Raw genomic sequence first — 23,557 nt, forward strand, 5'->3', positions numbered from 1 at the left:
TTCATGATAGTCATGGATAAGGATAGAGACATAGAGCAGGGTAAGGTATATAATTGGGGGGAAGGGTAATTACAATACAGTTAGGCAGAAACTGGGTAACATAAAATGGGAACAGGTGCTGTCAGGGAAGAGCACCACAGAAATGTGGAGGGTGTTTAGGGAATGCATACTGCATGTGCTCGATATGTTTGTCCCTAGCAGGCAGTGAAGATGTGGTTGAGTGAGGGAGCCATGGTTCATGAGAGCGATCAAGCGACTGGTTAAGAGGATCAAGGATGCTTATGTAACGTTAGGAAAGGAGGAATGGAAAAGGCTGTAGAGGGATATAAGTTAGCCAGGAAGGAGCTGAAGAAAGGGCTTAGGGGAACTGTTAGGGGGCATGAGAAAGCCTTGGCAGATAGGATCAAGGAAAACTCCAAGGCTTTTTACATGTATGTGCAGAACAAGAGAATGACGAGAGAAATGTAGGGCCAATCAAGGATTGTAAGGGGAATTTGTGCACAGAGCCTAAAGAGAAAGGAGAGGTCCTTAATGAATGCTTTTGTTCATTATTCACAACTGAGAGGGACCTAGTTGTAGGGGAGGGCATTGTGAAACAGGTAGGTAGGCTAAAGGAGGTTGATGTTAGTAAGGAAGATGTGCGAGGAATTCTGAGGAAGTTGTAGATAGATAAGTCCCCTGGGCCTGATGACATTTATTCAAGGATTCTATGGGAAGTGAGGGAAGAGATCGCAGGGCCTTTGGCAATGATCTTTTCGTCCTCACTGCCCATGGTTATGATGCTGGAAGATTGGAAAGAGGCAAATGTCATTCCCTTGTTCAAAGAATGGAACAGGGATAACCCGAGTAATTATAGACCAGTTAGTCTTACATCAGTAGTGGGCAAATTATTGGAAAGGGCTCTGAGAGACAGGAGTTATGATCACTTGGAAAGGCACAGTTTGATTTGTGATAGTCTGCATGGATTTGTGAGGGGTAGATCATGCCTCTCAAACCTTATTGAATTCTTTGAAGAGGTGACCGAACACGTGGGTGAAGGTGGAGCAGTGGATGTGGTATACATGGATTAAAGTAAGGCGTTTGATAAGGTTCCCCAATGGCAGGTTCATGCAGAAAGTAAGGAGACATGGGATAGGGGGAAATGAGGCAGATTGGATTCAGAATTGGCTGACTGTTAGAAGTCAAAGGGTGGTAGTGGACGGAAAATATTCAACGTGGTGCTCAGTTACGATTGGTGTATCACCAAGGATCTGTTCTGGGTCGTCTTCTATTTGTGAGTTTTGTAAATGATTTGGATGCAGGAGTGGAAGGGTGGATTAGCAAGTTCGTGGACCATACGAAGGTGGATCACGATGTGGACAGTGCAGAAGGCTGTTCTATGTTACAAAGGAATGTTGATAGGATGCAGAGCTGGGCTGAGTAGTGGCAGTTGGAGTTTAACCCTGAAAAGTGTGAGCTGATTCATTTTGGAAGGACAAATTTGAAAGCAGAATAGAAGGTTAACCGAAAGATTCTTCTCAGCATGGAGGAGCAGAGGGATCTTGGGGTTCATGTTCACAGTTCCCTGAGCTGCCACACAGGTGGATAGAGGAGTTAAGGTGGTGTATGGTGTGTTACCTTTCAGTACTAAAGGGATTGAGCTCAAGAGCTGTGAAGGTATGCTCCAGCAAGACAAAAGCCTGGTTTGGCCACATCTGGAGTATTGTGTCCAATTCTGGTCACCTCATTACAGGAAAGATGTGGAAGCGTTAGAAAAAGTGCAGAGGAGATTTACCAGGATATTGCCTGGAATGGAGAGAAGGCCTTACGAGGAAAGGTTGAGAGAGCTGGGGCTTTTCTCTTCAGAACGACGAAGGATGAGAGGTGACTTGATAGAGGTGTACAAAATGATCAGAGGTATAGATAGAGTAGACAGCCAGAGACTTTTTCCGAGGGTGGAGGTAGCTTTTACGAGGGGACATATTTTTAAAGTGGAAGGAGGTAGATATCGGAGACATCAGTTGTAGGCTTTTTACTCAGAATGATGGGGGCATAGGGAATGCATTGCCAGAGAGGGTCGTGGAGTCGACCTCATTAGGGGCATTTGAGCAGCTATTAGATAAGCATATGGATGGTAGAATAAGGTAGCGGTGGAGGTTAGATAGACCTTAGGTTTGGGGTAGAAGTTTGGCACAACATCATGGGCCGAAGGCCCTGTACTGTTCTATGTACTACACCAGGAGTATTGAGTACAGCTTGCATTTTTAATTACTTATTCATTTGTGGGACGTGGGACATTTCTTGACCATCTCTAGTTGTCATTGAGAAGGTGGTGAGCAGATTCTTGAATTACTGCAGTCCCCCTGCTGTGTGACCCACAGTACTTTTAGGGTGGTACTTCCAGGATTTTGACTCAGCAGCAGTGAAAGAACGACAACACATTTTCAAGTCAGGATGGTGGGTGGCTTGGAGGGGTTCTTGTAGCGGGTAGTCATCCCTGTTGCTTTTGTCCTTGGCGATGTAAATAGTTGTGGGTTTGGAAGGTCTTGTCAGAGGATCTTTGAATTTCTGCAGTGCATCTTGACGGTTGGTGGTGGAGGGAGTGAATGCTTGTGGATGTAGTGCAAGTCTAGCAGGCTTCTTTGCCTTGGATGGTGTAAAGCTTCTCGAGTCATGTTGGGGCTACACTCAACTAGGCGAGTGGCGAGTATACAGTCATACTGCTGACTTCTGCCTTGTCCTTGTCCTAGCCTCTGACCTGCTTTTGTAGTCACTCTTTGTGATGAGTCTGGTTGAGCTTCTGATCAATGATAACCCCCAGGATGTTGATAGTTGGGGATTCAGTGATGGTAACACCTTTGAATGTCAAGGGTTGGTGGTTAGATTGTCTCTTACTGGTGATGGTCATAGCCTGGTATTTGTGTCGCGAATGTTACTTGCCACTTGTCAGCCCAACCCTGGATATTGCCCAGATCTTTTTGCATTTGAACGTGGACTGCTTCAGCATCTGAGGAGCCTCGAATGATGCTGAACATTGTGCAATCATCAGCAAACAACCCCACTTCTGACATTATAATGGAAGGAAGGTCATTGATGAAGCAGCTGAAGATGGTTAGGCCTAGAAATACTATCCTGAGGAACTCCTGCAGAGATGCCCTAGAGCTGAGATGACTGACCCGCAACAACCACGAGCATTTTTTATGTGTCAGGTATGACTCTAACCACCAGAGAGTTTGCCACCGGATTCCCATTGTTTACAGTTTTGCTAGAGCTACTGATACTACACTTCTTGTTGAAGACAGCCTTGATGACAAGGGCTGCCACTCTCACGTCGCCTCTGGAATTCAGCTCTTCTGTCCGTGTTTGAACCAAGGCTGTAGTGAGGTCAGGAGCGGAATAGCCCTGGCAGACCCCAAACTGGGTGTTGCTGAGCAGGTGCTGCTGGCTGGCACTGCTGATGATGCTTTCCATCATTTTACTGATGGCTGAGAATAGACTGATGGGATGGTAATTGGCCAAGTTGATTTATCCTGCTTTTTATATACAGGATATGCTTGGGCAGTTTTCCACATTGTCGGGTAGATGCCAGTGTTGTAACTGTACTGGAACAGCTTGACTAGGGGAGCAGTAGGTTCTGGAGCACAAATCTTCAGTCCTATTGCTGGAATGTTGTCAGGGCCCATAGTGTGTGCAGATCTAGTGTCTGCAACTATTTCTTGATATCACAGAGTGAATTAAATTGGCTGGAGATTGATATCCCTAATGCTGGGGACCACTGGTGGCAGCCGAGATGGATTATTCACTCGACACTTCTGGCTGAAAATTACTGCAAAAGCAGTAATTTTATCTTTTGCACTGATGTGCTGGGCTACCCCATCGTTGAGGATGGGGATATTTGTGGAATAGGAAAGATGGTCTAGCCTCTGATGAAGGGTCTAGGCCCGAAACGTCAGCTTTTGTGCTCCTGAGATGCTGCTTGGCCTGCTGTGTTCATCCAGCTCTACATCTTGTTATTCTCTAACTGAGCTGAGTTTGGGCAATTGGTCATGCCACGTTGTCAATGAAGGGAGAGGCCCAGTTCTGAGTTTCAGATTGTGAAATTTGGAGGAATGAGAGATAATCTCATCGGAACATAGAACATTCTCCAAGGGTAGATGCTGGATGGATCCCGTCCATAGCTGGTTGCCTTGCAGTAGGGGTTTGAGTCTCAAAATATGGCTTGGCCATTTAGGATTCAGCTGAGGAAATACCTTCAAGTCTTATTGGGTGATGTCCCAAAATTCTCTAGCTGAGAGACCAGTTATTGAACATATTCAAGACTAAGCCGCATAGACAAATTTTTGGATGAAAAAGGAATGTGGAATGGTACAGGAAGGCGGACTCGAGGTAGAATGTCAGCAGTGCCAATATTGTTATTGAATAGCTGACCAGGCTTGAGGGATGAATGCTTAGTACTTTATTTCTTATGTTCTTATTCTATCATACGATGAATCTGTGCCTTTTTTGACAATGGAGAATTTTGGGGAATGTGAAAATGAGTTACCTGCTGTCTGAATACTTAGTCTGTGACCTATTCCATGAGGGATGACATTTTTGTTTGGTTGAGCGACAGTTTGATGATGTCCATGAACTGGTTTGTGGGGAAAACTGATGGGTTTGACTTTGAATTTCAAGAGGTGATGGTTAAGTCCTCTTGCTAAGAAGTTTCTTTGCCAGACATAATCTTTTTTCATAAATTTTACCTGGCACCTGATCAATACAAGTCCAAGTCTCAATGCAAGAGGATATACACTCTTCATTATCAAAAGAATTACTAATTGTGATGAATAATACAAATATTATTGGGCAGCCCTGTCCTGATTATATAGTGGAATGGAAGCTGATTGAAGATAATTGGGGTTGAGCTGAGTTTGGGCAATTGGTCATGCCAATACCCACGTTCTCAATGAAGAGAGAGGTCCAGTTCTGAGTTTCAGATTGTGGTGGTGGTGTTTTGAAGTAGAGGGCTCCCAGTGCCATTCTGACTGATTTTATTCCATTTTTCCCCTCACATCTGGTGGCTGTATCTGGGACATTTGTTGATTCCTCTAACATTCCAAGCTGTGTAAATTTTAAGTTTCAGTTATGGTGTAACTTGATTTAGTCCATCGGTCAACTCTTGTAAGATGCCACAGGTCTCTGATGTTGAGGACTCAGTGAGGCTCATGGTGTCTTAATGTCATGATTTGCTGCCTGGTTGCATATGGGTGATATGTTCGATATTTGTATGGAGCAACTGAATGGTTGGTTAGGGCACTTTAGAGGTTAGTCAAGAGGCCACTATTTGGTATGGAATTTTAGTCTTAGTCAAGATTGGATAAGGATAGCACATTCTCTTTAAACAACTTGAGTGAGCCACTTCGGTTTTTGCAAAAACCCAACAGTTTCTTCACTTTTTTAAATCAAATTTGTTTCAGATTATTTTCACATTCCAAAATGCCATAATAATGCATTCTCTAGATTATTTGTTCTGGTTTCTGAATTTCTTGTGTTGTAGAATATCTAAACACTATTGTATTCTGTCTCCATTGGACAATGTTATTCTACCAATCATTTTTAAGAAGTGTATGAAAGAGCATGAATGAAAGTGCACACCCTCAATTCTGTTGATATTTTTGTGATTCTTAAAAAAAAATGCATAGACCCAATCTAACCATGTCCCAAATTTCATGCCTACCTGCCCAAGTTAGATGATGGTTTTTCATCTTCAGAATGGATTAACTTCAGCTCAAACAAGTTGGAGTTAAAAATAATTTTCATGAATTTTTTAATATAGAATTGAGGAAATTTTTTTTGAGAGATGGCTTAATGCATTGATTAATAGTTAAATTTACTTTTGCATTCTGGGTACTTGGCTGTTTTACAGTAACAAATATTTTGAGTAAATAATTTTCTTTCCTTTTGTCCAATTTTACACCTGTGGTTAGTTGCTAATTCATGAAGTGTAATGACCTCTGCATGTAAACTAGTTTAGAAGGCTTGTCTTATTTTGTTTACAAGTGTGTACTTGGATACCAAAAGCAAAACATTGTGATGTGATTTTGTGTGGTTATGCCACCAGCAGTTACTAACAAACATTAAGCTTTCTGCTTCATTTCCAATGGACCTCCTGCAGCCTCTGTTTTACTGAAGATGCTGCTTTCAGACTGTATATGATTATTATAAATGCCCACATTTTTTGAAAAACTAAGATGTTAATTTTCTCTGAAGTTTGAGTTTTTTCAAAACCAGTCTGTTGTGAACTGCACTATAATGTGTTGGGAAAGTGGCATTATGAAATATCTTCCAAGTACAGCTACATTGGGCATTGTTTACAAGTGGGAAGACCAAATTGCAAAGAATTTTCCCTGCTTGCATTTTAATCCTAATTATTAACTATTTTACCAAAAGGTATGCCATGTGCCAAGTGCCACTGAATGTGACAAAGACCCTGGAAGCCAATCGCCTACAAAAATTGATCCAACAAGTGGCTTCAGTACAATTCAGCACACTGACCAGTCTTGTGTTACTTCAAACTGTTCTGACGAGCCTGAAGATACCACTGTATCAACTGCGATATCATTGAAATTAACGGAAATAAACACCGCCAGAGATTCTGAGAAGTGCGTTTATTCTTCTCAACTAAGTGACCTTCCTGAATTGACATGTGATGGCCAATCCAGTAACACAGTATCACTATGCATGAGTCCTAAGAAAGAAGAATCCAAAACTGATGCTGTGTTACCCACAAAGGAATCTCCTGATCATTATGCAATGAGTCTTCAGAACCTGTTAAAAAAATCCAGAGAATATGTAGAGAGAGAACAAAATCGACGCAGTGGGAAAAATGTTTCAAAGGAAAGTACAAGTGAAAGTCATTCCGATAAAGAAAATGAAGGTGTTAAAATCAATGAATGGGAAAAAGAAAGAAACAAAATATCTACTAAAACTTGGAATCCCATTCTTGAGACAAGCAGTGCAAGGTCAACTTCACAGCCACAGGATGCCTCTGCAACAAATGAAAGCCCTGAATTATTTAATAAAACAACAGGTGGCACATTGGCTTCAGTTTTAAGCAGTTCATCAAAAGTAAACTTAACAGAAAAGTCAACAAAAGGTTCACCTAGAGAATCTGATTCAGATGACGATTGGATAAACTGTTCAGAAAATGAACGTGACAGTAGCTTGCTTAAAAGCTTAATGGGGTCTTATGCCAAACTACCCAATCCTGAACCAAGTCGCAGTCCGAAAATGCACCAAAGACGTCCCAGGACATCAACCAATATTGTTATTAATAATCCAGTAAATGCTTATGAGCTAAGTCCGAAAGAAAAATTTAAAGGATTATCTGGGATACCTCTAGGTAAAATAAATATTAATAATCTTGATGCAAAGAGACCAGTGCTGAATGAAGCTTTAATAGCAGTCAATCAAGAAGAAACAGAACAAAATGCTGGGAAAACACAGGATGTTCCAACATGCTTGGGAAGTGTTGACGAGATGTCTAGAAAAGAAAGTTTACATTTGTGCGCTAAACCTTCCAGAGTATCTGAAATAAAAATGATTGGTAATGCTGTTCAGGCGCCATTGAGCAGCTTGATTCAAAAAGATCATGATTTAGAAAGGTCATCTCCATTACTTATAAATAAACAGGAAATTTTTGAATCATTGGAACCCCAAATTGAATTCAATCTCAGTGGCCAAAAGACTAGCAGCTTGATGGAAAATGCTAAACAAGGTTCATCCATTGAGCTTAACAAATCCTATGATGTCAAGCATCCATCTCCAGTGCTGCTGCAAAACCAAACCACAAGACAACAAATAGACCTCTCAACAATGTCTTCAGACAATGAAAAGAGTCTACAAAGCGGTACAGAAGCTAAAGCCAAACGCAAATTAGCGATGGGAACTTCAAGTGCCAAAGAAAACAAACCAACTGTTGTTGAAACGGTTCAGGAGATGAGCAGGTGGATTCGAGACGAGAGACCTCAGAGAGTTTCACTTAGCAGGAGTGAAACTGAAGTGCCTCCAAATAACCATATTAATGCTTTAGGTAAGAATGGCTTTATCTTTGGAAGTATAGAGAGGTTTAAATTCTCCTTTCTTGACAAGTTCCGCTGTAAGAGTATTGATGACGTGACACTGTTAGTGTTGGTTCTCTAGTGTTGAATCTGTGTTTCCCCTTGCGAGGATAGCAGTGCATTCTTATTATTGCTGATGTGTAATTAGGCTGATGAAGTCATTAATTGTTAATGTTAGAAATTTATGGGAACTTGTTAACTGCAAAATTTTGAAGGTTTAAACATCTGTTTGCATTTATACACTTGATTTTCTGTAACTTTCTGATATTTAATGTTGTGGAGACTTCAGAAGACCTTAAGACAAAGGGGCAGAAATTAGGCCATTCAGCCTATCAACTCTGCTCTGCCATTCAATCATAACTGATAAGTTCCTCAACCCCATTCTCCTGCTTTCTCCCGTAACCCTTGATCCCCTTGATAATCTATCTATCTCAGTCTTAAATGTAGTCAATGACCTGGCCTCCACAGTCTTCTGTGGCAGTGAATTCCATAGATTCCCCACTCTTTGGCTGAAGAAGTTTCTCCTTATCTTGAATCTAAAAGGCCTTCCCTTACTCTAATGCTGTGCCCTCAGGTTCTAGTCTGTCCTACAAATGAAAGCATTTTCCCAACATCTATTCTGACCAGGCCATTCAGTATTCTCTAAGTTTCAATCAGATCCCCTCATCCTTCTAAACTCCAATGAGTATAATCCCAGAGTCCTCAAACGTTCCTCTTGTGTTAAGCTTTCCATTCTTGGGACCATTCTCGTGAACTTCCTTGGAACCCGCTCCAGGGCCTGTGCATCCTTCCTGAGATATGGGGCCCAAAACTGCACACACTACTCCAAATGTGGCCTGACCAGAGCCTCAGTAGTAAATGTGATAATGGGAACTGCAGATGCTGGAGAATCCAAGATAATAAAACGAGAGGCAGGATGAACACAGCAGGCCCAGCAGCATCTCAGGAGCACAAAAGCTGACGTTTCGGGCCTAGACCCTTCATCAGAGAGGGGGATGGGGAGAGGGAACTGGAATAAATAGGGAGAGAGGGGGAGGCGGACCGAAGATGGAGAGAAAAGAAGATAGGTGGGGAGGTAGGGAGGGGATAGGTCAGTCCAGGGAAGATGGACAGGTCAAGGAGGTGGGATGAGGTTAGGTAGGAGATGGAGGTGCGGCTTGGGGTGGGAGGAAGGGATGGGTGAGAGGAAGAACAGGTTAGGGAGGCAGAGACAGGTTGGACTGGTTTTGGGATGCAGTGGGTGGAGGGGAAGAGCTGGGCTGGTTGTGTGGTGCAGTGAGGGGAGGGGACGAACTGGGCTGGTTTTGGGATGTGGTGGGGGAAGGGGAGATTTTGAAGCTGGTGAAGTCCACATTGATACCATTGGGCTGTAGGGTTCCCAAGCGGAATATGAGTTGCTGTTCCTGCAACCTTCGGGTGGCATCATTGTGGCACTGCAGGAAACCCATGATGGACATGTCATCTAAAGAATGGGAGGGGGAGTGGAAATGGTTTGCGACTGGGAGGTGCAGTTGTTTATTGCGAACCGAGCGGAGGTGTTCTGCAAAGCGGTCCCCAAGCCTCCGCTTGGTTTCTCCAATGTAGAGGAAGCCACACCGGGTACAGTGGATGCAGTACACCACATTGGCAGATGTGCAGGTGAACCTCTGCTTAATGTGGAAAGTCATCTTGGGGCCTGGGATAGGGGTGAGGGAGGAGGTGTGGGGACAAGTGTAGCATTTCCTGCGGTTGCAGGGGAAGGTGCCGGGTGTGGTGGGGTTGGAGGGCAGTGTGGAGCGAACAAGGGAGTCACAGAGACAGTGGTTTCTCTGGAAAGCCGACAGGGGTGGGGATGGAAAAATGTCTTGGGAGGTGGGGTCGGATTGTAGATGGCGGAAGTGTCGGAGGATGATGCGTTGTATCCGGAGGTTGATGGGGTGGTGTGTGAGAACAAGGGGGGATCCTCTTTGGGCGGTTGTGGCGGGGGCGGGTTGTGAGGGATGTGTTGCAGGAAATGCGGGAGACGCGGTCAAGGGCGTTCTCGACCACTGTCGGGGGGGGGGGGGGAGCTGCGGTCCTTGAAGAACTTGGACAACTGGGATGTGCGGGAGTGGAATGCCTCATCGTGGGAGCAGATGCGACGGAGGCGGAGGAATTGGGAATAGGGGATGGAATTTTTGCAGGAGGGTGGGTGGGAGGAGGTGTATTCTAGGTAGCTGTGGGAGTCGGTGGGCTTGAAATGGACATCAGTTACAAGCTGGTTGCCTGAGATGGAGACTGAGAGATCCAGGAAGGTGAGGGATGTGCTGGAGATGGCCCAGGTGAACTGAAGGTTGGGGTGGAAGGTGTTGGTGAAGTGGATGAACTGTTCGAGCTCCTCTGGGGAGCAAGAGGCGGTGCTGATACAGTCATCAATGTAACGGAGGAAGAGGTAGGTTTGGGGCCTGTGTAGGTGCGGAAGAGGGACTGTTCCACGTAACCTACAAAGAGGCAGGCATAGCTGGGGCCCATGCGGGTGCCCATGGCCACCCCCTTAAGTCTGTAGGAAGTGGGAGGATTCGAAAGAGAAGTTGTTGAGTGTGAGGACGATTTCGGCTAGGCGGATGAGGGTGTCGGTGGAGGGGGACTGGTCGGGCCTGCGGGACAGGAAGAAGCGGAGGGCCTTGAAGCCATCTGCATGTGGAATGCAGGTGTATATGGACTGGACGCCCATGGTGAAAATGAGGTGTTGGGGGCCAGGGAATTGGAAGTCCTGGAGGAGGTGGAGGGCATGGGTGGTGTCACGGACGTAGGTGGGGAGTTCCTGGACCAAAGGGGAGAAAATGGAGTCCAGATAGGTGGAGATGAGTTCGGTGGGGCAGGAGCAGTCTGATACGATGGGTCGACCAGGGCAGGCAGGTTTGTGGATTTTGGGAAGGAGATGGAAAAGGACCGTGCGGGGTTGGGGAACATGAGGTTGGAGGCTGTGGGTGGGCGGTCCCCTGAGGTGATGAGGTCGTGAATGGTGTTGGAGATGATGGTTTGGTGCACGGGTGTGGGTCATGATCGAAATGGAAGCTGCAGAGCAGGACGAACAGAGTAGTGTTCTCTGGTTTACTACCGGTGCCACGAGATGGCGAGGTGAGGAACAGGGAGCGGGCGCAGCTGAACACGTGGCTACGCAGCTGGTGTAGGAGGGAGGGCTTCAGATATGTAGATAATTGGGATGCCTTCTGGGGAAGGTGGGACCTGTACAAGAAGGACGGGTTGCATCTGAACTGGAAGGGGACCAATGTCCTGGGTGGAAGGTTTGCTCGAGTAGTTTGAGAGGGTTTAAACTAGTATGGCAGGGGGGTGGGAACCTGAGCTGTATACCAGAGGTGAGAGTTGATGCAGGTGAGGCAGTAGCAAGAGGTAGACCAGCTAGTGGGAAGCATTTTCCTGGGAAGGAACCAGGGGATCAGTTAAAGTGTGTTTGCTTCAATGCAAGGAGTATCAGGAATAAAAGTGATGAACTTAGAGCATGGATCAGTACCTGGTGCTATGATGTTGTGGCCACAACAGAGACATGGGTTTCTCAGGGGCAGGAATGGTTGCTGGATGTTCCAGGGTTTAGAACATTTAAAAAGAATAGGGAGGGGGGGAAAAAGAGGAGGGGGTGTAGCACTACTAATCAGAGAGGGTATCACAGCTACAGAAGCTTCCTTTGTCGAGGAAGATCTGCCTACTGAGTCAGTATGGGTGGAAATTAGGAACAGCAAGGGAGCAGTCACCTCGTTAGGGGTTTACTACAGGCCCCCCAATAGCAGCAGGGAGATTGAAGAAAGCATAGGTCGGCAGATTTTGGAAAAGTGTGGGTTGTTGTAATGGGTGACTTTAACTTTCCTAATATTGATTGGAACCTCCTTCGAGCAGAAGATTTGAATGGAGCTGTTTTTGTAAGGTGTGTTCAGGAGGGTTTCCTAACGCAGTACGTTGACAGGCCGACGAGGGGAGAGGCCATTCTAGACTTGGTGCTTGGAAACGAGCCGGGGCAGGTATCAGATCTTGTGGTGGGAGAGCATTTTGGTGATAGTGACCATAACTGCCTCACATTCTACATAGCTATGGAGAAGGAGAGGATTAGGCAAAATGGGAGGATATTTAATTGGGGAAGAGGAAACTATGATGCGATTAGACATGAGTTAGGAAGCATAGACTGGGAGCAGTTGTTCCATGGTAAGGGAACTATAGACATGTGGAGACTGTTTAAGGAACAGTTGTTGGGAGTGATGAGTAAATATGTCCCTCTGACACAGGCAAGAAGGGGTAAGGTAAAGGAACCTTGGATGACGAGAGCGGTGGAGCTTCTTGTGAAAAGGAAGAAGGTAGCTTACATAAGGTGGAGGAAGCTAGGGTCAAGTTCAGCTAGAGAGGATTACACGCAGGCAAGGAAGGAGCTCAAAAATGGTCTGAGGAGAGCCAGGAGGGGGCACGAGAAAGGCTTGGCAGAAGGAATCCGGGAAAACACAAAGGCATTTTACACTTACGTGAGGAATAAGAGAATGGTCAAAGAAAGAGTAGGGCCGATCAGGGATAGCATAGGGAACTTGTGTGTGGAGCCTGAGGAGGTAGGGGAAGCCCTAAATGAGTTTTTTGCTTCTGTCTTTACGAAAGAAACGAACTTTGTAGTGAATGAAACCTTTGAAGAGCAGGTGTGCAAGCTGGAATGGATAGAGATAGAGGAAGCTGATGTGCTGAAAATTTTGTCAAACATTAAGATTGACAAGTCGCCAGGCCCGGACCAGATTTGTCCTCGGCTGCTTTGGGAAGCGAGAAATGCAATTGCTTCGCCACTTGCGAAGATCTTTGCATCCTCGCTCTCCACTGGAGTCGTACCTGAGGACTGGAGAGAGGCAAATGTAATTCCTCTCTTCAAGAAAGGAAATAGGGAAATCCCCGGCAATTATAGACCAGTAAGTCTCACGTCTGTCGTCTGCAAGGTGTTAGAAAGGATTCTGAGGGATAAGATTTATGACCATCTGGAAGAGCATGGCTTGATCAAATACAGTCAACACGGCTTTGTGAGGGGTAGGTCATGCCTTACAAACCTTATCGAGTTTTTTGAGGATGTGACTAGAAAAGTTGATGAGGGTCGAGCTGTGGATGTGGTGTATATGGACTTCAGTAAGGCATTTGATAAGGTTCCCCATGGTAGACTCATTCAGAAGGTTAGGAGGAATGGGATACAGGGGAACTTAGTTGCTTGGATACAGAATTGGCTGGCCAACAGAAGACAGCGAGTGGTAGTAGAAGGAAAATATTCTGCCTGGAAGTCAGTGGTGAGTGGGGTTCCACAGGGCTCTGTCCTTAGGCCTCTACTGTTTGTAATTTTTATTAATGACTTGGATGAGGGGATTGAAGGATGGGTCAGCAAGTTTGCAGACGACACAAAGGTCGGAGGTGTCGTTGACAGTATAGAGGGCTGTTGTAGGCTGCAGCGGGACATGGACAGGATGCAGAGATGGGCTGAGAGGTGGCAGATGGAGTTCAACCTGGATAAATGCGAGGTGATGCATTTTGGAAGGTCGAATTTGAAAGCTGAGTACAGGATTAAGGATAGGATTCTTGGCAGCGTGGAGGAACAGAGGGACCTTGGTGTGCAGATACATAGATCCCTTAAAATGGCCACCCAGGTGGACAGGGTTAAGAAAGCATATGGTGTTTTGGCTTTCATTAACAGGGGGATTGAGTTTTTTAGTCGTGAGATCTTGTTGCAGCTCTATAAGACTTTGGTTAGACCGCACTTGGAATACTGCGTCCAGTTCTGGTCGCCCTATTATAGGAAAGATGTGGATGCTTTGGAGAGGGTTCAGAGGAGGTTTACGAGGATGCTGCCTGGACTGGAGGGCTTATGTTATGAAGAGAGGTTGACTGAGCTCGGTCTCTTTTCATTGGAGAAACGGAGGAGGAGAGGCGACCTAATTGAGGTATACAAGATAATGAGAGGAATAGATAGAGTTGATAGCCAGAGACTATTTCCCAGGGCAGAAATGGCTAGCACGAGGGGTCATAGTTTTAAGCTGGTTGGTGGAAAGTATAGAGGGGATGTCAGAGGCAGGTTCTTTACACAGAGAGTTGTGAGAGCATGGAATGCGTTGGCAGCAGCAGTTGTTGAAGCAAGGTCATTGGGGTCATTTAAGAGACTGCTGGACATGTATATGGTCACAGAAATTTGAGGGTGCATACATGAGGATCAATGGTCGGCACAACATTGTGGGCTAATGGGCCTGTTCTGTGCTGTACTGTTCTATGTTCTATGTTCTATGAGGGGGCGGTAGGAGGTGGTGTCGGAGAGTTGGCGTCTGGCCTCGGCGATGTAAAGGTCAGATGTGGACTTCACCAGCTTCAAAATCTCCCCTTCCCCCACCGCATCCCAAAACCAGCCCAGTTCGTCCCCTCCCCCCACTGCACCACACAACTAGCCCAGCTCTTCCCCTCCACCCATTGCATCTCAAAACCAGTCCAACCTGTGTCTGCCTCCCTAACCTGTTCTTCCTCTCACCCATCCCTTCCTCCCACCCCAAGCCGCACCTCCATCTCCTACGTACTAACCTCATCCCACCTCCTTGACCTGTCCATCTTCCCTGGACTGACCTATCCCCTCCCTACCTCCCCACCTATACTGTCCTCTCCACCTATCTTCTTTTCTCTCCATCTTCGGTCTGCCTCCCCCTCTCTCCCTATTTATTCCAGAACCCTCACCCCATCCCCCTCTCTGATGAAGGGTCTAGGCCCGAAATGTCAGCTTTGGTGCTGCTGAGATGCTGCTGGGCCTGTGTTCATCCAGCCTCACATTTTATTACCTCAGTCGTAAATCGTTGCTTTTATGCTCGAGTCAGCTCAAAACAAATGCCAACACTGCATTTCCCTTCCTGATGACTGACTCAACCTACAAGTTTACCATGAGACAATCCTGGACTAGAACTCCCCAGTCTCTTTGCCATTCAGCCTTCTGAATTTTCTCCTCATTTAGAAAATAGTTCATGCTCTTAATCTTCTTACCAAAGTGCATGACCTACCACTTTCCCACGTTGCCCTCCATCTGCCACTTCTTTGCCCACTCTCCTGACCTGTCCAAATCCTTCTACAGCTTCCCCACCTCCTCAATACTACCTGTCCCTCCACTTATCTTTGTATCATCTGCAAACTTAGCCAGATTGCCCACAGTTCCTTCATTGACACCATTAATGTATGAAGTGAAAAGTTGTGGTCACAACAATGACCCTTGCAAAATACCACTTATCACCAGCTGCCAAGGTGAGAAAGACCCCTTTACCCCCACTCTCTGCTTTCTGCCAGACAGCCATTCTTCTATCCATGCGAACACCTCCCCTTGATGAAACTATGCTGACTTTGCCCTATTTTACCATAGACTTCCAAAAATTCAGAAATCTCATCCTTCACAATGGACTCCAAAATCTTACCCACGACCAAGGTTAGGCAAATCGGCCTGTAATTTTCCATCTTTTGCCTTACTCCCTTTTTAAACGGGTTTCACATTAGTGATTTTTCCTGTCAAGAAAATATTTTAAATTTAAAATATTTGTAAGTTGCAGAGTGTTAATGTGACAGTTTCTTTAAGCAGACTTGTGCCTTTTACATTTGGGAGTTGTCTTTGCCATTCAGCATTTGGGAATTTGCTTTAATAAGAACCAGGCGATCAATGTTCCTGGCGACCAAAGGTACATCTGATGATCAGCAACTGTGCAAGAACACTTAAATGCAAAATAATGAAACTTTTGATAGAGACCAAATGCCTTCTGAGGTTGCCGTGTTACAGCCTTTGACATTAGAACCATAGCATTGGTATAAGCTTTCTTTCATTCACCCGGGATGGAACATTGCTGGCTAAGCCAGCCATAATTGCCGATACCAAGTTAGGTTTTAGAAGGTGGTGGTGAGCTGGTTTATTAAATTGCTGCAGTCTGTTTGGTGTAGGTGCACCCATGTATGATTAGGGAGCAATTTCCAGGAATATGATCCAACAACACTGAAGGAGTGTTGAAATATTTCAAAGTCAGGATGGTGAGCAGCTTGGAGGGAAATCTGCAGATGGTAATGTTTTCACCTTATGATATTTATCACGAGTTCCACATGAAAGATGGATGGAAAAGGCATTCCTGCTTCTGAGAACCAAACCTGAGTTCCTATTTGGAAGATATGATAGGATAATCATGAAAAGAAATTGCTAGAATTCAAAGCTAATTTCAGTGAATGTGAAATTATCAACCATTGTAAAAATTTATCTGGGTCATTTTAATGTCATTTGGGGACGGATAACTGCTACCCTTGCCTGATCTGGCCTACATGCGACTCCAATACAGTTCAGCACAGGAACAGGCCCTTAAGCCCCCCAAGCCTGCACCAATTCCTAATCCTCCTTGCCTATATGTGGTTTCTATTCCCCTGTTTGCTTCCCATTCATGTGTCAATCAAGATATGCTTAAAACATTGCTAACATGGCTGCTTCCAGTGCGTCCCAAACACTCATTACCCTTTGAAAGATTTTCCCTGCACTACTCCTCAATTATCACCCCTCACCTTGAACCTGTGTCCTCTTGTACTTGACCTTAGCATCCTTGGAAATACATATCAAGACACCCAACACTTCTTCCTTCATTATATTGACCTTCATTATATTCACACACCTTTTCCTAACCTCAGCATCCCTCATGTCATCTCTTTGGTGAATACTGATGTAAAGTACTCATTAAGAATCTCACCTGTTGGCAGAATACAGCCCCTACAGTGTGGAAACAGGACATTTGGCCCAACATGCCCACACCAACTCTCTGAAGAACATCTCACCCTCTGCCCTGTCCCTGTAACTCTGTCTTTCTCATGGCTAATCCACCTAAAGTACACATCCCTGGACACAATGGGCAATTTAGCATGGCCAATCCACCTAACCTGCACATCTTTGGATCGTGGGAGGAAACTGGAGCACCCGGAAGAAGCCCACAAAGACAGGAAGAATGTGCAAACTCCACACAGACAGCTGCTCAAGGCTGGAATTAAACTCTGGCCCCTGGTACTGTGAGGCAGCAGTGCTAACTGCTGAGTCACCATGCTACCCACATGTAACTTCCCTCCTTTAACCTTAAGTGGGCTTACTCAGTTCGTCCCCTCCCCCCACTGCACCACACAACCAGCCCAGCTCTTCCCCCCACCCACTGCATCCCAAAACCAGTCCAACCTGTCTCTGCCTCCCTAACCTGTTCTTCCTCTCACCCATCCCTTCCTCCCACCCCAAGCCGCACCCCCAGCTACCTACTAACCTCATCCCACCTCCTTGACCTGTCCGTCTTCCCTGGACTGACCTATCCCCTCCCTACCTCCCCACCTACACTCTCTCCACCTATCTTCTTTACTCTCCATCTTCGGTCCGCCTCCCCCTCTCTCCCTATTTATTCCAGTTCCCTCTCCCCGTCCCCCTCTCTGATGAAGGGTCTAGGCCCGAAACGTCAGCTTTTGTGCTCCTGAGATGCTGCTGGGCCTACTGTGTTCATCCAGCCTCACATTTTATTATCTTGGAATTCTCCAGCATCTGCAGTTCCCATTATCTCTGATACTATTTTAACCTCACTGCGAAGCCTCTTCCAGGGATGCCTAACCTGAAGAAGTTACCCTCCTCCCTCCGGACCAACCTCAGGGAATCTCTCTCCCATTGCAACTCTCTTGTAATCTCTTCGGCCTTGAATCTGCTCGACCATGTCCTGAAGCAAACCAGGTACCACAGCCACATCACCTTCCTCAGCACCTGCCTACGGAACCAGATCATCCCCAAGGGACTACAGTCCACATTTCAGCCTTCCCAATTTAGTCCCAACCGTGACCACCTCTACACCCAGAATATTCAGGCCCTTCAGAAGCGTTTCTCCCTGCGAGTCAGACACTCGCCGCCATGCGCCGGCACCTCCACACACTGCAATCCAGCCTGCCCCAGCTCAGAGCCTCCCTCTCCCAGACCTGCAAAGGACCCCTGCTGTTTTTCATCCTCCGCAGGATCCACAGACTGAACACCCAGTTCCACTCAGCTTTACTGGACACCAAAAATCGCAAGTACAACCAACTCACGGGCCCCTGCCTCCCACAAGAGGATTCCTGCGCCTCCCAAATCCCGAGTCTGTACCTGCCCCTCCCCCACCATGCACCCGCCGCCATTGACCATGAGGACACGGCCGGAGACCCCACCGATGACGTCACATCCGCCTCCGCCGGCCACAAAACTTCCGGAACCGCTGCTGCAGTCACCACCTCCACGTCCAGGTACAACACCCCACACACCACCCTCACTGCAGCTGCTGCCGCCCACCCCCATCATCCTACCGCCGGCGGAACCCCGCCCACGGCCAACGCTGGCGGAACCCCGCCCACGGCCCACGACCTCATCGCTCCGCCCACAACCTCCACAGCCAGCAACCCCAGAGGAGACAGCCACACTGAGCCCTGCCGCATCTTCACCATCCCCCCAGACCTCCCAATGACTGAGGACGAACGGTCAGTCCTTAGCAAGGGGCTCACCTTTGTCCCCCTACAACCACACATCAACGAATACCAGTCACGGTTGGACATAGAGCAGTTTTTCCGCCGTCTTCGTCTCCATGCCTACTTCTTCAACTGGGAACCCAACCCTCCCTCCACTGACCCCTTCACCCGCTTCCAACACAAGTCCTCCTCCTGGACACCACCCCCAGGCCTCCTACCCTCCCTCGACCTCTTCATCTCCAACTGCCGTCGAGACATTAACCGCCTCAACCTCTCCACCCCTCTCACCCACTCCAACCTCTCCCCCGCAGAACGGGCAGCCCTCCGCTCCCTCCGCTCCAACCCCAACCTCACCATCAAACCCGCAGACAAGGGTGGCACAGTGGTAGTATGGCGCACTGACCTCTACATCGCCGAGGCCAGACGCCAACTCTCTGACACCACCTCCTACCGCCTCCTCGATCATGACCCCACACCCGAGCACCAAACCATCATCTCCAACACCATTCACGACCTCATCACCACAGGGGACCTCCCACCCACAGCCTCCAACCTCATTGTTCCCCAACCCCGCACGGCCCGTTTCTATCTCCTTCCCAAAATCCACAAACCTGCCTGCCCTGGTCGACCCATCGTCTCAGCCTGCTCCTGCCCCACCGAACTCATCTCCTCCTATCTGGACTCCATTTTCTCCCCTTTGGTCCAGGATCTCCCCACCTACGTCCGTGACACCACCCACGCCCTCCACCTCCTCCAGGACTTCCAATTCCCTGGCCCCCAACACCTCATATTCACCATGGACGTCCAGTCCCTGTACACCTGCATTCCGCATGGAGATGGCCTCAAGGCCCTCCGGTTCTTCCTATCCCGCAGGCCCGACCAGTCCCCCTCCACCGACACTCTCATCCGCCTAGCTGAACTCGTCCTCACCCTCAACAACTTCTCTTTTGACTCCTCCCACTTCCTACAGACTAAGCGGGTGGCCACGGGCACCCGCATGGGCCCCAGCTATGCCTGCCTCTTTGTAGCTTACGTGGAACAGTCCCTCTTCCGCACCTACACAGGCCCCAAACCCCACCTCTTCCTCCGGTACATTGATGACTGTATCGGCGCCGCCTCTTGCTCCCCAGAGGAGCTGGAACAGTTCATCCACTTCACCAACACCTTCCACCCCAACCTTCAGTTCACCTGGGCAATCTCCAGCACATCCCTCACCTTCCTGGACCTCTCAATCTCCATCTCAGGTAACCAGCTTGTAACTGATGTCCATTTCAAGCTCACCGACTCCCACAGCTACCTAGAATACACCTCCTCCCACCCACCCTCCTGCAAAAATTCCATCCCCTATTCCCAATTCCTCCGCCTCCGCCGCATCTGCTCCCACGATAAGACATTCCACTCCCGCACATCCCAGATGTCCAAGTTCTTTAAGGACCGCAACTTTCCCTCCCACAGTGATCGAGAACGCCCTTGACCGCGTCTCCCGTATTTCCCGCAACACATCCCTCACACCCCGCCCCCGCCACAACCACCCCAAGAGGATCCCCCTCGTTCTCACACACCACCCTACCAACCTCCGGATACAACGCATTATCCTCCGACACTTCCGCCATTTACAATCCGACCCCACCACCCAAGACATTTTTCCATCCCCTCCACTGTCAGCTTTCCGGAGAGACCACTCTCTCCGCAGGAAATGCTACACCTGTCTCCACACCTCCTCCCTCACCCCCATCCCAGGCCCCAAGATGACATTCCACATTAAGCAGAGGTTCACCTGCACATCTGCCAATGTGGTATACTGCATCCACTGTACCCGGTGCGGCTACCTCTACATTGGGGAAACCAAGCGGAGGCTTGGGGACCGCTTTGCAGAACACCTCCGCTCAGTTCGCAACAAACAACTGCACCTCCCAGTCGCAAACCATTTCCACTCCCCCTCCCATTCTCTAGATGACATGTCCATCATAGGCCCCCTGCAGTGCCACAATGATGACACCCGAAGGTTGCCGGAACAGCAACTCATATTCCGCCTGGGAACGCTGCAGCCATATGGTATCAATGTGGACTTCACCAGTTTCAAAATCTCCCCTTCCCCTACTGCATCCCTAAACCAGCCCAGTTCGTCCCCTCCCCCCACTGCACCACACAACCAGCCCAGCTCTTCCCCCTCCACCCACTGCGTCCCAAAACCAGCCCAACCTGTCTCTGCCTCCCTAACCGGTTCTTCCTCTCACCCATCCCTTCCTCCCACCCCAAGCCGCACCCCCATCTACCTACTAACCTCATCGCACCTCCTTGACCTGTCCGTCTTCCCTGGACTGACCTATCCCCTCCCTACCTCCCCATCTATACTCTCTCCACCTATCTTCTTTTCTCTCCATCTTCCGTCCGCCTCCCCCTCTCTCCCTATTTATTCCAGTTCCCTCTCCCCATCCCCCTCTCTGATGAAGGGTCTAGGCCCGAAACGTCAGCTTTTGTGCTCCTGAGATGCCGCTGGGCCTGCTGTGTTCATCCAGCCTCACATTTTATTATCGTGTGCTTACTCTTTCCCTGGTTACCCTCTTGCTCCTAATATAATTATAAAATGCCTTGGGATTCTCTTTAATCTGCTGGCCAAACACATTTCATATCTCTCTCTACCCCTCCTAGCTCCATGTTTGAGCCCCTTCGTAGTTCCTCTACATTCTTCAAGGACTTCATTTGTGTTTAGTTGCTTACACCTTAGGTAAACTTTCTTTTCGATTACGCTGATAATCTCCCCTGCTATCCAAGGCTGCCGAATCCTGCCACTCTCCTCCATTTTCAGAGCAACATGTCTGTCTTTCATTCTGATCAACTGGTCTTTAAAAGACTGCTGTGCCAGACGTGGATTTGACACCAAACAGCTTCTCCCAAATCCACATTCTCCAATTCTGGCCTAATAGTTAGCCTCTCTACCATCAGCGCACCCCCCCCCAAAAAAAATTAATACCTTCAACTCAAGTCAACTGTTGTTTCTTATCCATAATTGTCTGAAAACTTAAGAAATTAGGGTCACCATTCCCCAAATTCTCCCGCACTGATACTTCGATCACCAGGCTGGGCTCATTTTCCAATACTAGATCTGGTATGGCCCCCTTCCTTGTTGGCCTATCCACATACTGCTTCAAAAAACCCTCCCAGATACACTTGCGCCCCATCCAAACCCTCTGTGCTGAGGGAGTCCCAGTCAATATGGGGGAAGTTAAAATTACCCACCACAACAACCCTGTTACTTCCACATCTTTTCAGACGCTTGACTACATATCTCTCTCTATTTTCCACTGACTGCTGGGAGATCGTCAGTACAATCCTGGCATTGTAATTGCACCCTTTGTATTCTTGAGTCTATCTGTAATGCCTCACTGCAAGATCCCTCCAGAGTGTACTCCCTCAACACAGCTACGATATGCTTGTAACAGTAATGCAACTTGCCCACTACTTTTGCTTCCTGCACTGTCTCGTCTGAAACATCGATATCCCAGAACGTTAGGCTGCCAGTCCTGTCCATTCTTCAACCATGTTGCTGTCACAGACCATCATAATTGCATGTATTAATCCAAGCTCTAAATTTCATCAGAGATAGTAGGAACTGCAGATGCTGGAGAATCTGAGATAGCAAGGTGTAGAGCTGGATGAACACAGCAGGCGAAGTAGCATCAGAGGAGCAGGAAGGCTGATGTTTTGGGTCTAGACTCCTCTTCAGAAAGAAAAGTTCTGAAGGAGTGTCTAGGCCTGAAACATCAACCTTCCTGTTTCTCTGCTGCTTGGCCTACTGTGTTCATCCAGCTCTACACCTTGTCTAAATTTCATCAGTCTTACCACTAACACTAGGTAGCAGCAGGGTGTACTGTCTGTAAGATGTGTTGCAGAAATTCACAATTCCTTAGCACCTTCCAAACTCCGACACGGTTCATTCTGGAAGGACAAGGTACTAGTTACATGGGAACACCACCACCTGCAATTTTCCTTCAACCACTTACCATCCTGATTTGGCAATATATTGCTGACCTTTCATTGTCGCTGGGTAAAAATCCTGGAATTCTGTGGTTCAATCTACAGAAACATGGAAAAGGCAGCTCACTCATCACCTTGTCAAGGGCAACTAGTGACGGTCAATAAATGCTGGCCAGCTAGCAATTCCCATGATTGAAATAAAAAAACCTACTAAAAGCAAGTTCCTCATCAGTGCTGTTTACACAGCTGTTGGTTTAAGCTGTGGGGAAAGCCTAGTTACACAGAAGTTGGAGTAGGGGGCTGTATGTGAATGAACATTTGGCTGGCAACAATTACTTGGTCTATGAAACGGCTAGCCGCTGATAAAGGCATTCAACTAATAATTACACAATTGACTCCTAGTTAGGTGAACGGCATGGGGATGTGAATGTTCAGGGCAAAAGACATCGGATCGCCAGATGGGAAGGAGCCTTTTATGCTGAGCAGTGAAAAGCATCTCATGTGAAGCTGCAGGAACACAGGTTAGGCAGCATGAAAGGAGCAGGAAAGTTGACGTTTCGGGTCAGGACCATTCTTGAGAAATGGGGAGGGGGAAGGGAGCTCAAAGAGAGAAGGGGTGGGGCTGGGGAAGGTTTGTGGATGGTGATATGTGAGTGCAGGTAGGGAGTGGTGGAGTTTGGCCAGTGATGTGGGAAGTTGTGCAGCCCACCACTCCAACCTTAACCACACTATCAGAAGCGCAGTAGTGGTATGGTGCACTGACCTTTTTAACATAGCTGAGGTCAAGTGCCAACTCTCTGACACCACCTCCTACCGGCCCCTCCATCATAACACTGCTGACCACCAAAACATCACCCCTCAAACCATTCACAACCTCATAATCTCAGGTAACCTCCCACCCATAGCCTCCAACCTCATTTTTTCCCAACCCTACATCGCTCATTTGTGTCCTTCCCAAACTCCACAAAACCTGACTGTCCCAGTCAACCCATTGTCTCTGCCTGCTCCTGCCC

The 23,557-nt window shown here is 47.5% G+C and overlaps 1 protein-coding gene across 12 annotated transcripts in view; it reads left to right on the forward strand.

Moving 5' to 3' along the window:
- LOC125462139 (centriolar coiled-coil protein of 110 kDa-like) overlaps positions 1–23,557 on the forward strand; it is a 104,446-nt gene that overhangs the window by 42,012 nt on the left and 38,877 nt on the right. For all 12 annotated transcript variants that reach the window (XM_048551737.2, XM_048551738.2, XM_048551736.2 and 9 more), the window contains exon 4: positions 6,409–8,050. In XM_048551737.2, the coding sequence (XP_048407694.1) occupies positions 6,409–8,050 (1,642 nt within the window). The remainder of the gene's footprint in view (positions 1–6,408; positions 8,051–23,557) is intronic.

Source organism: Stegostoma tigrinum, chromosome 23 (assembly GCF_030684315.1).
Source record: "Stegostoma tigrinum isolate sSteTig4 chromosome 23, sSteTig4.hap1, whole genome shotgun sequence".
Lineage (NCBI taxonomy): Eukaryota > Metazoa > Chordata > Chondrichthyes > Orectolobiformes > Stegostomatidae > Stegostoma > Stegostoma tigrinum.